Source organism: Hippocampus guttulatus, chromosome 17 (assembly GCF_054856545.1).
Source record: "Hippocampus guttulatus isolate MCC_2025c chromosome 17, RoL_Hgut_1.0, whole genome shotgun sequence".
In the NCBI taxonomy this organism is placed as follows: Eukaryota; Metazoa; Chordata; class Actinopteri; order Syngnathiformes; family Syngnathidae; genus Hippocampus; species Hippocampus guttulatus.
Window position 1 is genome coordinate 6243716 of NC_141277.1, and position 14599 is coordinate 6258314.

At 42.5% G+C, this 14599-nt stretch overlaps 1 protein-coding gene across 4 annotated transcripts in view; it reads right to left on the minus strand.

Moving 5' to 3' along the window:
• The window catches only part of LOC147191745 (mediator of RNA polymerase II transcription subunit 13-like), a 70408-nt gene that overhangs the window by 32492 nt on the left and 23317 nt on the right, over positions 1-14599 (minus strand). For all 4 annotated transcript variants that reach the window (XM_086134185.1, XM_086134184.1, XM_086134183.1 and 1 more), the window contains exon 2: positions 13624-13861. In XM_086134185.1, the coding sequence (XP_085990311.1) occupies positions 13624-13861 (238 nt within the window). The remainder of the gene's footprint in view (positions 1-13623; positions 13862-14599) is intronic.

The window sequence follows — 14599 nt, forward strand, 5'->3', positions numbered from 1 at the left end:
ACTCGACTGTATTAATGCAGAGTCGGCGGGCGCAATTGAAAGGACTGGAGAGAGAGGAGCGGCGGGGGAAAGATGGCGCGAAATGCGGAGCCACTCCATTTTGATGCGTTTGTGTGTTGGCATCGCACCAACGCTAACACCGACTTTCCCCAGTCACTCCCTTCTAATTTGACAGTCACTTACTGGGGCTCTTCACACACACACGCACACACACAAAGCGATCCGTTTTGATGTCGGGGATGTGGAGTGGATGGATGCAAAGTGCCAAGTGTTCTCCCCTAAGTCGCCAGTAATGAATAAATGAACGGGACGTGGTGTCTGAGCTGTTTTTTCGCACGTCGTCTGGGATCTCCTCTCAGATTTCGCCCAAATAAACTCTTGCTGCTGAACACTGTGATTTTTTTTTTTTAACAGCAAGTACATTACAAAACATACATACACACACACATATACATATATATATATATATATATATGAATTTTTGGGAGGAGTTCACAAAGCATTTATAGTGGCCGTCAATTATATGGTAGATTTTCACTTGGTTGTCGTGAACGCCAAAAAATAAAATAAAATAAAAAAATAAAAAACACCTGATGAATTCCTTCGATGTGCTTTAATAAAGACATCAATCAACTTTGTAGCATTCAATTTACGAGCTGCGTAGTTTATGGCTCCTCTGAATGGCTCGACTCTGTTTGGCTTAATTTGCTGAGAGCGCTTCCTAACCGATGAGATACTAAAAAAAAAAAGTGTATCGCCGCCATCGTCTCAGTTTTACGCTTCTCTTTTATGATGTTGCCTCTCCTCCAAAACGCGCCGTGTTTCCTCTCTGCGTGAATTTAGCCGATCTAAAAAAAAAAAAAAAAAAAGTCTGCGCGCGCAGGGAAAACTTTTATTGACAGTTTACTGTTAAATATTCCGTGAGTGAGAAAAATGCAAGCGAACGTATGGCATCTCTCCCTTTATGGCTTTTGAGCACGATCTCAGTACATCGCGTGCGTCATCAGAAGGGGATTGAGAAGCGGCACGCTAACATTTTGAGTGGATCCAAAATAAAGCGATGCAGCCTTTGATTGTCGTCACGCAACATGCAGCTGAAGCAAGTGTGTCGACGTTCGTAAACTTGCACGTCACGGTCGAAGAACGAGCCTGGCAATTCGGGGGCGATTTTTTAAAGTCAGTTTTAATTAATCTTGATAGCAGATATGTTAGTTTTTATTTTATTCTGAAAATGTTACGTGCCAATTCCGTTTTTAGTTTTGTTTTAGTTTTAGTTTGTTTGATTTTTTTTTGGAGTGTTTGTGAAGTGTACGTGTAATAAAGTAAACCAAAGCTCGAGCATGAAATGAAAAGATGACGACAAAGGCTTTTGTTTTTTGCAATAATTATAGTGAGTTTTAATAAGTTTTGCAAACTTAAATGTAATTGCCATTGTGGTATTTTTTGGAAGCACATTTTTAAATGTAATTCCCCAAACAAATGGGGGCGGGGGGGGGGGGGGTTCAATATTGTATCAACTTATATTTAACATTGGTCCCGTGCAGCAAAAAAAAAAAGAATAAAAATCCAATTTCTCCGACCTCCTCCAATGAGGTCAACAGACTCTCAAATAGCACAGTACAATTGATCATGTTTGCATTTAGGAGTGCAAGATGTAAATGGGTGTTTATTAAAAAATATATACAGTATGTATATATATATATATCAATATTTATTGAAAAAAGGTCCCATTTCTGTGCCTTTTGACCCTCATGTTAAACCACAGACACTTGAGCACCTCATTGGACGTGAATGAGGCTCGAGGTGGGAGGCAAGACGGTTATTGAGAGGCTTGGTGGGACTCCACAGGGCTCCCTAACTGCCACTAGAGGGGGGGAGCGAGAAGGGGCGGCCACAGATTTACAGTGAAGCACCCCCCCCCCCCATTCACCTACATCCCACTGCCCCTCCCCGAAAGGATGAGCAGGAGGGAGCTGGAAAGCCCTCCTGGCATTTTCCCAGGCAGGGCCAAGATGCACTCGATTCAAGCATGGGATGAATCTGCGCGGCGGCTCCTCAGCCACCTCGCGGGCGCTTCTGATCTGATGGCGCCGTTCTCAGATCCGATCGGTGGTCAAGTGTCCACCGCTTCTATCTTTATTGACACACGTGGCAAACGGCAGCACGTGGCGATGCAAAACAGAAGCCATATAGATATTACGGCGTTGCCCACTCGATCACGGATCATCATTCGCACCCCCGCAATACCCCTCCCTCCGTTTTCTTTTTTGTTATGTGATCTCTTATGTTTTTTTTAACAGTATATGTATTTACTGTGCATATAAAACAGCAGTGGAACAGCAAAAAAAATTCAAAAGTGAAAAAAAAATTCTCAACTTGCACATATTGTACATCCATGCTGCTCTGGTTCAACATGGCAGCAATAATTAATCTTTGCTATTTGTTCAAACATGCAACTCTAGTGGAACGCGGCTGCAGCGGAAGCATCAATTGTGCGGTTACAGCAACAAAATCAGCTTTCGAAAGCTGATTTTTAAAAAAAAAGAAAATCAAGAAAAGGCCAAGGGAGAAAATCAATTTGGCCGTAGTAGTCACTTGACGTGGGCTGAAAGGCCACACACACTGCTGATATAAGTCCTCAAACACCAGGAAGGAAGCGGGCGCCTTATTATTATTATTATGATTATGATCATCCCGTCTCAGCCATAATCGCATGCACAGTTGGACACACGGTCATTCCTCGTGAGCGTATCGTTTACAGCCGCCGCCAACGCTATCTGCTCTTTTATCATTCGACCAGAAAACTAATCAGCCGTAGTACATTTTTGCAAGCTCGATATACGACATTACACACATATAGCCGCATGAATTTGTTTATCGTAAACGTGAGTCACCTGTGTTATTGGATCGTGTTTTTCCCGACGGCTTTGGGCATCGGTTAATGGGTGAAAATAAGCTGATTCGCGGACTGAAATGACAACCTTGGAGCAGCCGCTATCATCGGCCCCAATCTTCATTTTGTCTGCCTGCTGACAAGTGTAGCCTTGATTATAAAATGAACTTTTGAGAAAATGAAGGGATTTCAAGTGTGTCCGAAAAATACCGTATCGGCAGCGCGTGTGCTTCTTTTGCGGAAAAATGTCGCGGCTGACGCTAATCTTTTTGTCAAGTTGGATTTTCTTTTTGCCTTTACAGTCCTCCCCAAACTGAAAACAATCATTTAAATACTCGAGCAATATTTACCGATTAATATTTTAAAATAAATCGAAATTTCTTTTTTTGCAATATAATCGGTATAATCAATCGATTTATCGTCTTTTCCACACTATAAGGCGCACCTCAAAGCCTTCGATTTTCTCAAAAGCCGACAGTGCTCCTTAAAATCCGATGCGCCTTCTACATGGATCAATATTCTGATGACTAGGACATGGTATTGGTAAATGCTATGGAAAGTGCTTTGTTCCAGCTGCAGCGGTTGTGAAAGCGCAATATAAATTAAGCGGTATTGTATTGTATTCCTCTTAGCGTGGCTCCATCTAGTGGATGCTTAACGCAACCTCAGCCGCAACCTAATTGACTCCAAAAAAAATCAACTCAGTGCTGTGTGATTTTATAGGAATTTATTTTCTTTTTTTACTTTTAAGAATCGAGCTCAAACCGTTCCCTCCCACCCCACCATTTCAATAAAATGGTACAGTCCTCGAATCATTCTTTATGAACAGTGGCATGCTACCCTACAGTAACAAAAAATAAATAAAAATCCCACACATACACAGATGAACTCTGACAGAGGTCTGCGCTTTCCTGACTGTTATTGCGGTTTAAACTTGGAAAAAAAAGAAAAGAAAAAAGTTGCGCTCTTGTTCACATCTCCGCGAGCCGACATCGCACTTTTGCCTGCCCGCCTGTCAACTCCAACGTCGCACTTCTTCTCTGATACCTTGGAAAATTTCCTTCACGTTTGTAATAGCTTCTAAAACGATTTCCTCCATCTGTTGACTTCTTTAATATTCACCCCGTCACTCTTTTTTTTGGAAGCACATTGCTCACAGTCTCTCTATTCCCCCTTCTTGGGACGCAAAAGCACGCACGCACGCACACACACACACACACACACACACACACACACACACACAAAGCTCTCATTCTTTCGGGCTGTGTTTTTTTTCCTTTAAAAAAGTGGGGGGAGGAAGGAAGGGGAAGAAAATGTATGGTCCCTCCCCATTACCCTCACCCTTTCTGTGTGCAGCTGGGAAACTTCACCCTTACATCTCGTCTCTCTCTCTCTCTCTCTCATACACACACACACACGCACACGCACAGTAGAGGGTCAGGAGGTCACAGGCCACACCCTGGCAGCCCAAAAAGGAGTGGATACAAAAGAAGGAGGGAAGGAAATCAGAGATCCTCAGTCCTTCCCGACAAATTTACAGACAAGTCAACACGACTGAGGTAATTTTTTGCCCCCCCCCCCCTCATTAACACCACCGCAACGCAGGGCGAGAGGAGAAAAGAAAGGAAAAAAAAAACTTTGCTTGTCTCGCCGTGACTGAACATTTGTCCGTGTGCTGTTTGGAGATGAACAGACGAGTCACACATTGGGTGTGAATTTTCCCCAAAGCCAAGGACGGGGCGCGCCGTCTATCCGAAGGGCCTCATGACAAATCCCAGATGTTGCCTCCCACTTCCTTAACGAGCCGTTTCTTCTTTTTTTTTGAAAGCGCAGCGCTCCTCCTCCATCTCACCCACGGCATGTATATCTTCCCCTCCCTCATCGAACCGCCCCCTGCCCCCCCTCCCTCTTTTTCTCCTCGGTTCCCATGTTTCCCTTTTTTCGGGGGCGCTTTCCACAAGTGACTCACTCTTTCACCAGCAACAGGGGGGGGGAGGGAAAAAAAAGCGAGTCAAACATCTCCGTTCTTACTCCCTTTCGCCGGTCGTATGAGGGTCTTATCACCTCCTTCGGTCTCCCTTTTGAGGGAGCATTGTCCCTCTTGAGTTCCTGACTTCATTACAAAAAATACATCAATAAAAATAGAGGGGAAATGATTCACTTGGTCTTGTATAAGTTGCGCTCCGGTAAGAGATGTTCAGAAGACAAATCCCAAAGGACCAAAGAGGAGCAGGCATTGATTGGCGCTCATCCAACAAACCCCTCCCCCACCTTTTATTTGCCGAGGAGCCGAGCACGCTAACATCACAGAGCGAGGCGCCAAAAACAAGCGAGGAGAGCAAAATAAAGCACAACAAAGAGCGAGAAGAGGAGGGAGAGAGATGGCGAGTGGAGGGCGGGGAAGACTGCGAGAAGGCAGGCGTCACAAGAAAGAACGCATGCCAAGGAAAACTTGTTGACACAGAAAAGCGGCTCAGGAGTTGTTATGGATCTGGAATAGATTCCCCCCCCCAATCCCCCAGTCCCCTTCTTCCTTTTAATCAAAATCAGATCATTCTATCATTTGTTCAAATTAGTAGGATCTCATCACACATTTTAAACACTTAGACTGAGCTAGGGATAAAGGATTTTGAAAAATCTCATGCCCCCCCCCGGCCCTCAAAATAAGCAATTATTTTTAAGGTTCTCTTGGCATGTTTTTTTTAATGTTTAAATTCGATGTCAAGCTACAAATAAAACAAAGAGGACTCCATTTTGTGCATTGAAAACAATCCATTGATAGGGGAACAGAAATGGTGGAGCAACACATGGAGAGGTCATTAAACAATACTTAGAGGCATGTACTATTGTCACACCAGAGGGACAACGCAACGTAAGCAAAATAGAGCAAAAATGGTGGAATTATCTTAAAATATGTCAATCCCGTCTCTCTTCAGAGTCCAATACTAAGGAGTGTTATTTTATTTGAAGATGCCAGCTGTCTGCCAGAGGCTTTTTCGACCAAATCCTGCTAAGTTGACAAGGAAAGGCTTCCTTATTGCATTTTTGATCAATAAATATCTTTTTCAACCTAACGTAAGGCAAACAGACACGTGTCCTCTCAGGAGCATGTTTCTACGCAATGATTAATAATTGCAGGTTCTTTTTTTTTTTTTCCAAACAACCCCATGAAAAGCTCATTTTCATCGACTCTCTTTTTATTCCGCTTCTTTATTTTTAAATGACCTGTGGGCCCCTTTACCTTTCATCTCTAATGCCATCCGTCAAATTCATATTGGCTAAAAATGACAGCCAGCCGTAACCTTAAATGCTTCCAAATGAAACTTGCGCAAGGGGGAGGAAGTTGCCGTGCGCACACCACAAGTCAGGAAACGCACCAGGGGTGACTAAAGTATTCAGGGAGGCGCGGGTGTGGGGGCGTGGGGGGGGGGGGGGGGGGGGTGTAGAGGTACTGATTAAACAACCACACTGCAATTAAAAAAAAGGAAACAAATGAATATGTGGAGAATTTTAAATGCGCCTGAGTACAACCGTAAAAAGTTGGAATACGGAATACACTAAACACACTTTTGTTTCACCCCCATACCCCATAATCGGATTTGTTTTTTTGTTTTTTTATATCAACAAGTGTCTCTTGTTGACATAATCTGACCGGTTCAAGTAACTGTCACATCGCCAATATGGTTTAAATTGCTTTGGCCAGCACTACAACTTCTGAGGGCCCTGTGGCACGGCAACACAGAAGCTGCAATTTGATTGGACAATAAAAACAGAAATAAATCTAAAAGCAAACATGAACTGAAAGGATTAGAGCCAAAAGAAAAAAAAAAGTAATACCGTTTCAGGAACAAATATTTAGGCTAACAAAAGTACAAATTCCAGAAAACTTAAACTATATTGAAGTACAGTAACCAAGATTTGTACTTTTTGGCTTTCCAATACTGCATTTCGGTGTTTCATCCGTTTTTTTTTTTTTTTAAATAACACAAGTTGGACAGCAACGCACACTGGAAAGCAGCTGCTAATTTTCGCACACCGAATGCCAATTGAGCATTTTCCCAACAGCCCTTAAAGCGGTTTTGGGCGGCTCTCTCAGCAGTGCGTAAAGATTGGACGCGTTAACATTCGTCCGGGCCGCCATTAAGCAGGAAGCTTAAACTGCGCGCAGTCGTTGGGTCCCTAAACAACTGCTGCTGCGCTGCACTTCAAGCAAAACACTTCATGCATCACCGATCCGAGGATGTGACACTGCTATTAGGTGGACAGGTGCCATTGCGTGCGTGCGTGTGTGTGTGTGTGTGTGTGCGTGCATGCGTGTGTGTGTGTGTGTGTGTGTTGGGGGACATGGCTATAAACGTTGCATCTGTTCAACAAATCTGCCCTACAACAGCAAATTAAGGAACACTTCCGCCAAATGTGCTTCTTTGGTGTCTTGCTGGGAGTTAAATTAACAGGTTTACGTTCTCGCGCTACACGGCCACTATGCGGATTTAAAAAAAAAAAAAAAGGAAAACGTGGATGAACATTTGGTGCCCGTTTTTACAACGGCAACAGCTTCTGCTGGTCTGTCGTGGAAAACGTTTGTGGGAAGTTGCCAAGAGTGAACAATGAAGGAAATGAATACCTCTGCCCAATGTGATGCATCTTCGATTTGCAGTAACGCCGACGTTTGCGTGTGCCTGGTTAAAAGCCGAAGCCAAAAGTCATGCCCAAGTTACTCTCCCCTCCTTCTGTTAATTCCATTATATGCGTGATCCTTTTCTCATAAGTGGCGCCGCTTTGATCCACTTGTTGCTCACCTATCTTTACTGCACCAGAGCTGATAATGAATATGCATGAGCACTTTGTTTCGCTCTCACTCCCACGGGAAGGCAGCGACTGCTCAAACGTCGGTAATGATGCTAAAATATTTTCAAAAGGAGCAGGATCATGATGAAAGTCAGCCGTTTGTAGGATCTGGGAGTATATAATTACACATTTGAGCTGTGCTATTGAATCATGTCTCTACTCTGTGCTATTTGAAAGGAGTGTGCATTAAATTGAGAGTAGTAGGCAACATATTCTCCCCCGCCGACCCCCCTCACCCAAGTTTGTTGTCAGACATAGGTAAGCGGACCGGCTAAGCAGGTACAAGCTCTCATTCTGAAACGGCAGGGAGTGCATCACACTTTTAGAAGCGAAAAAAGGAGGAAGGGGCATCCGGAAATGAAATAAACACAAAGATACTCAAGTCTCGCCGAAGTGGAGGAAGGAGAGCCTCGTCACACAAACTAATTGGATTTAGTTGGAGGAAACCGTGTACGTATGCTAATGTGCTAACACTCAATGTTTTTAATTTTCACTGCAGCTAGTCGGATGTTATTATCTTAGCAGTAAGTTCCATATGCCGCTAATGTGCTAAAGCTAGCTTGTCAATGCTAATTACTCTGTGACCTCCCAAGGTATTGATTTCAAGCCTAGTTAACTTAGCTTAGCCTGTGAGTTGTTGTTTTATGTACTAAACGTTATTTTCTTTGCTCAACTTGACCACCCAACTTGAAAACCAGCGCACGGGAACACCGCCTGCAGTGTGATCAAAGTCATCGGCCTCTACTTAACTACTCAACAGAAAATGGCTTCCATTCATGATCCACTCTACTTTAAGACTCATATACCCTGATTAGTTGTTCTGACAGGAGAAACTGTTCCCCGCAACATAGTTTGAATACACTCATCGTTTTAGTCAACTAAAACCGCAGATTCCATTCCAGTCAGTCACCAGCTGGTAAGAACAGATCATGCGTAGCTGCTCCTGTAGATGTGGACAAAGTGGGCTTAGTAGTGAACCCTGGACAACACCAGCGGACTTCTTGTTTATTAAAAAATAAATAAGATTGTCTGTATTTTAGATTAATGCATGTTTGTTGTTGAAGCCATTTGGTAGACTTTGATAATGTAATATGTTGTAGTGATTTAAAAAAATCGATATGTGATATGGCTAAAATGTGATGTTTTATCACGTTTGGATAAGAATCCTAAATAGCAAAAGAAATAAGTCTTACAATGGTGGCAGAGTTAAAAACTATCAATTTGGGGTTACATTTCCATGTATTCTCGGCCACATTTTGTTAAATAGTTAACTCTGTTAGCTTTTGCTGAAACATTGCCGTTTTCTTGCTGCTCCAAAATGTGGGGAAAAAAAGTAAAGACAACGCTCATTACAATTAAGTGTCATTAACATCGCTTTCAAGAGCATTACTTCACTTGCTAGCAAATTAGCTTGATAAAAGCTAGCTCAGATAGGTTGGCACTATCCCCGATTGGTATAACATTTAAGCGCTTCTTGTTTGTTCACCGTTAGCTGATCAGCTGCCAACGTTGAAAGGAATGGAATGTATGTCAGGGTCTGTCTCATCTTCAATTGATCTAACTGATTTTGCTATGCATAAAGGTCTCTTTGGACCACAGCTGGGATATTACGATACGGCGGTAATTTCAATAGCCGGATAACAGATAATATCTCTCCCGCTTTGATGAAATAACCATCCGTATGATGAATCGTCTCATTACCCGCGCTCACGGATTGTGCTTGTGCATGAGTATTAACGCTGCGATGACGTTGCACAATAACCTCCTAAAATCTGCTAGGTTATATATGATCCTGCAGCTGGGTGAAGGTACTTTTGCACTCTGGACTTGAGTAACAGTACAGATAATTGTGTAAAAATAAGTATCGCTCCAACTGCTGTACTTACTATGAGTATATTTATCCTCTGGATTTGCTAGATTGTGAAATGAGTAGCAGAAAATGTGAGATTAGCGAATGGTAATACTTGGGGGGAGGGGGGGTAATGCACCGTATGGACATTTTTGAATGTTTGTGGTTTTCAGGCGGACACAGACAATCTTGATCCTAGCCGACAATATTAAACACGGTTGTTAAGTGAGGCCGTGGAATATCGAAGACTCTATAGTTGACTTTGCCTTCTCTCCCTTTCCATCACGTCGTCATGCGCGCAGGTTGAGCGAGCCTACGCTGACAAATAAAAGAATGGAACGTACGGACATCTGTTTTCAAATTGAAAAATAATCAAGAACAAATCTAAAATCGTTCCTCCCACCGCTGATGCCTATCAAAGGTCGACAATATCAAAACTGCGACATCATTCACGCTGTAAAAACGAAACACCGCGAGAGCCCACAAGTATTCATATTGATGACTAGCGTGCCAAATATGCGCGCAGGCAACATGTTGATGACTCAGCCCATTCATTTTTATGTACCCATAAACAGCACTCAGACCATACATTTTCTTTTCTATCCAGCCGATACATTTCAGGCCAACCTATTTCAAGACGCCACTTGTGAAAACGGGCTCTTGGAAGACTTTGCCGTTGAGGCAAAGACAATCTCAGAGAGCGACGACTCCATTTCTGGCGGCGCGTGCTCTTGGCGCGATCTCAAAGGCATCATTTATTTAGACTTGAGCACCAGTGAAGAGATTTATCACCTTCAAACAATAGCGACGCTCTCAAGATTTTAAACCGTGTGGCTACTCAGCACTAGTTCACGCCAACACGTTTGGTCGGCGGGTTTACGGGCGGGCGTTGCAATTACAGGAACTTCTTGGTTTTTTGTTTTTGTTTTTTTTTCAATCGATTTGACGGTTTCAATTACTGAGAAAGGGAGACACAGTCAGATCAGGGGTTGTCAAAATGTTTGGGTCCTTGGACCCATGACAGGAGAGCTACTTTTCCAAGAACCTGCTCATCATCATCATCATCATAATAGCCATTTTTTTTCCAAGAAAAAAAAATCACAGTCCTAACAAGAACACGTTCATATTTCGTCGAGATAAAAAGTTGTCATCTTTTTGGATTTTTCCAAAGCTTCTCTCGTGGTCAACGGCAATTAAACATCACTACCATGGAACCGAAATGCAATAGGAAATAAAAGGCTGCCTATTTCTGAATTAAAAAAAAAAAAAAAAAAAAGTGATAACTCTAGGGAGAATCAAGTCAGAATTTTTTTAAACAATCCCAAACATTAAAAAAATGCACATTTTTGAGAAAATCGTGAATGTATGATAAATTTGTTTATCGTGATCATTATTTTGTTGCAAAAATTTAGAATCATTACAAGAAAAAAAAAAAGAAATTTTGTCTGGATAACAAGTAGTCACATTTTTTTTAATCGTATCATGATGAGATTAAAGCCAAAGTTAAAAAAAAAAAAAAGATACCGTACCTTCATTCTCTCGAAAAGTAAAACTTTAAAAAATGTAAATACATTTTTAAAATGACACTATTCTATTCTAACCCACATCAAGCATGTCAGCAAAACGTTAATTTCAGGATTTGTCGTTCACTGAAGTCCACTCCAGGACATTTAGCGAGCTCATAGAGTGGCCTGCAGAGGTCAAGATAAACACGTCTAATCCAGACAAGTTTGTCGTCGAGCTTTCGTGTCTCACTGGGCAAACGTATTAAACTGTTTGCATGGAAAATAAGCAACAGAATGGATCATGTTTTCTTTTCCCGGCGTGTACTAAGAGCTTGAAGACTGTCCGGTCAGAAAGCCAATGGACTTCTTTTTTATGTAGGATAATATCATTTCCCTCGTACGCTGTCTTTTTATTTATTTTATTTATTTTTTTTACTTTTGCCAAGCTACAGTACATAAATGCATCTTTTGTTATCATGGACCAAGTTGAATTTATGAAGTAATAGTTGGTCCCCGGTTAAAAACAAATAAATACATATTACCATGAGAATAAAAAATTATAAATATATTAGGTAAATACTGTATTACAAGTAACTTTTTTTTTGGTATAGTGACAGATGATCAATAGATGGCGTACGGCAGATACCATAGTCAACTGTGCATCCACTTTTTGTGAAAATGTTGTTTGTGTCCTAAGCTTTTTTTTCCCCCTCTCATGTTCAATATGCCCTTGACTCAAAGATTTGTAAAGACCGTTATTGAAATTTCATGGCTGGAATGATTTGGCTGCAGCTGTTGTGAAAGCGCGATATAAATCAAGTAGTATTGTTTTGTCATACATTTTGGTCACGAAACAGAGAGAGTACAGAGAGTCATGACGTCATAGTTGTAGTAATACTGGCCTATTCTGTATCTATTCATAACACTTGCTTTCTGTCTGGGTGATATGGGCTTCATTATTAAGGTTTCTAGTATCTAGTATTCTAGTATCCGTGCCTATTTTCAGCATGAGCTGCCAGTAGCACTTAGCAAGGAAAGTAGTACATACAGCACATTTGGACGAGCGCACAATAGATTTCTCCCATGAAGTATAATTTGTGCCCGAGCCCCACGCTGAGTTTATTCCTCCATCCTGCACACTCCCACTAGATGACTGGGGAATGAATGCGCGTTGGCAGTCGTCTGTCTGGAACAACAATATCAACGTACAAAGGGACCTCTCGGTATTACACGTGCTGGAACAAAGGGCTTTCGCCGACATCTGTCAAACATTCGCATGCTGTGCCTTCAAAGCTCTTTTCATGGCCTATTCTCACTATCGCGACAACCTCTGCATCCACGCTGCGACACCCCCTCCTTTCTCTGGTTCATACTGAAAGCAGAGGCAGAATAATATCATCTCTCTCTCTCTCTCACCCGCCTCCCCCGCGCTCTGTCTTCCTGCGGTTTAGTCGATATGTTGGATTTCGAGACGCGTGCGTGGCTATGGCTAGATAATGCAAATGTTTCTATAAATAGGGGCAATAGTGCTGACAGTAGCAGTCTCCCAAAGTGCGATAGCTCGGCGGGATTCTCGCACACGCGCGCCAGCGCTTCATCATAGCGATAGTACCCGAGCAGCATATAAACACTTGAGCTGCAAAGCAAACACATCATAGATATGTGCTATAGGAGGCGCAAATAAAGGACTTGTCCGCACAAAGCGCAAACACGTCTTGAACAAACAGCACAAAAGCCTGCCGAGGGCTCGACGGCTCGCGCCACGAGAGGCCTATTGTGTCTCGGACAACAACAGCACGTGTGCGGCATCAGTGCACGTCGAATGAGAAAAAAGAGAAGACGACTCTTGTCTTCATTCGATGACAAGAATTGGCGTGGCAGTTCATTTTATAAATTAAGTACAGTGGTACCTTGACTTTGTTGCGGGAATAAACTCATGTCAATTTTCCCTATGCCCTCTCCCAAAACGAAACAATTGGCCAATCTTCAGCTCAAACTCACTTCTCAGCAGAACAAATAGTTAACATTCCGTCCGAAAGAGGTCTCAAGCCATTTATGACGCCACTCTCTGTTGGACTGCCAAGCAAAACATGTGACTAGGAGAATTATATCTTGTGCTTTTTAAAACATTAAAAAGTGAGCCAGCATTGTGCTAAGGCTAACACAATGCGGACCGCATATCTAACACTACAAACAATGCAGCAACACATTTTAGAACAATTAGACAGACAGACTTGGACTTTTTTGGGGAGGCTGAAACGGATTATTGACATTGCCATTCACTTCAACAGAGAAAGATGGTTTGACTTGTATTGAAAGGTACCGCTGTATATTTATCTTATCATATTTATTTTAGTGTTTTTCATAGACCTTAAGACTTTAAAACATGCATGAGCATGAAAGAACTCTCTTTAGGGTCATTCCGAACAAATCTCATGATGTCTAGACACTTGTGCAAAGTGCAGTAAGATGGCGAGAAAGAGGAGAGCAACTTTTGTCTCCACCTCCTCGTGTTCCTGCTCACTCACCTTCCAGCTCGTGATGGATGACATCCGACAGGTTGGGCTCGTCACCCCACCAGAAAATCCACAGCTCCTTGGCGTCTGGCTTGATCTTGCGGCGCCACACGCACAGCAGGTTGGCCTGCACGCAGCGCATGAAGCTGCGCAGGACCGGGTCGTCCTGTGCGGGCGCCGAGATCACCGGACCGTACTCGCCACTGCCACGGAAGTTGTAGCAGCGCCATTTGATGCCCGTCAAATCCGCCTGATGGGGAGAGAGGGAGAAATGAGGATGAAGACATCAATTCAGTGCTAGCTCTTATCAATCAGTAGCGACTGCGGCGGCATTTGTCTTTGATGAGGTTTGAGCAGCAGGAAGTGTTTTCTTGGTTAAATGAATTGCCTTTTCCAGATCAACATTGCCGGAAACGCACTCACTTTGGCAAGCGTGAATATAATGGAAATTTTGATGTGCAGTATTTTTGGGGTCCCTATCACAATCAAACACAATGCCACACACATTCAACGTCACAGATACAGAAGTGGAGAACATGAGGATGATGACACTATAAATTTAAATATATATACACTGTATATATATATATTATTTTTTTTTGCTCCTTGGAGGATTTCCATTAATTGTGGAGTGGTTCCAAAGCCGAGAAACATACTGCGGGCGCTCCTTTCCAAGCACGTGGTTCGGATTGATTTTTCTTCATCTTTGGGAAATTGGCTTGTTTTTTTGTTTTTTTATTGCCTTTAGTTAGTTACTTGGTTAGTTAGTTCGAGAAGATGCTGGAGGTCTATGATGTGAGCAATTTACTAAAATCGTTCACTTGCCGGAGGTCTTTTGTCTTCCAGTGCCATTCGAGTGTGTATTTATTTTCCTACACGCAGGATGATATAAAGCAAGCACTAAGCATGAATCGATAATGTGAGTGCGGCGAGGCTTTTACACTGCAATAGCACTATTGTGTTTCACATGGAAGGGGAGGAAAAAAAA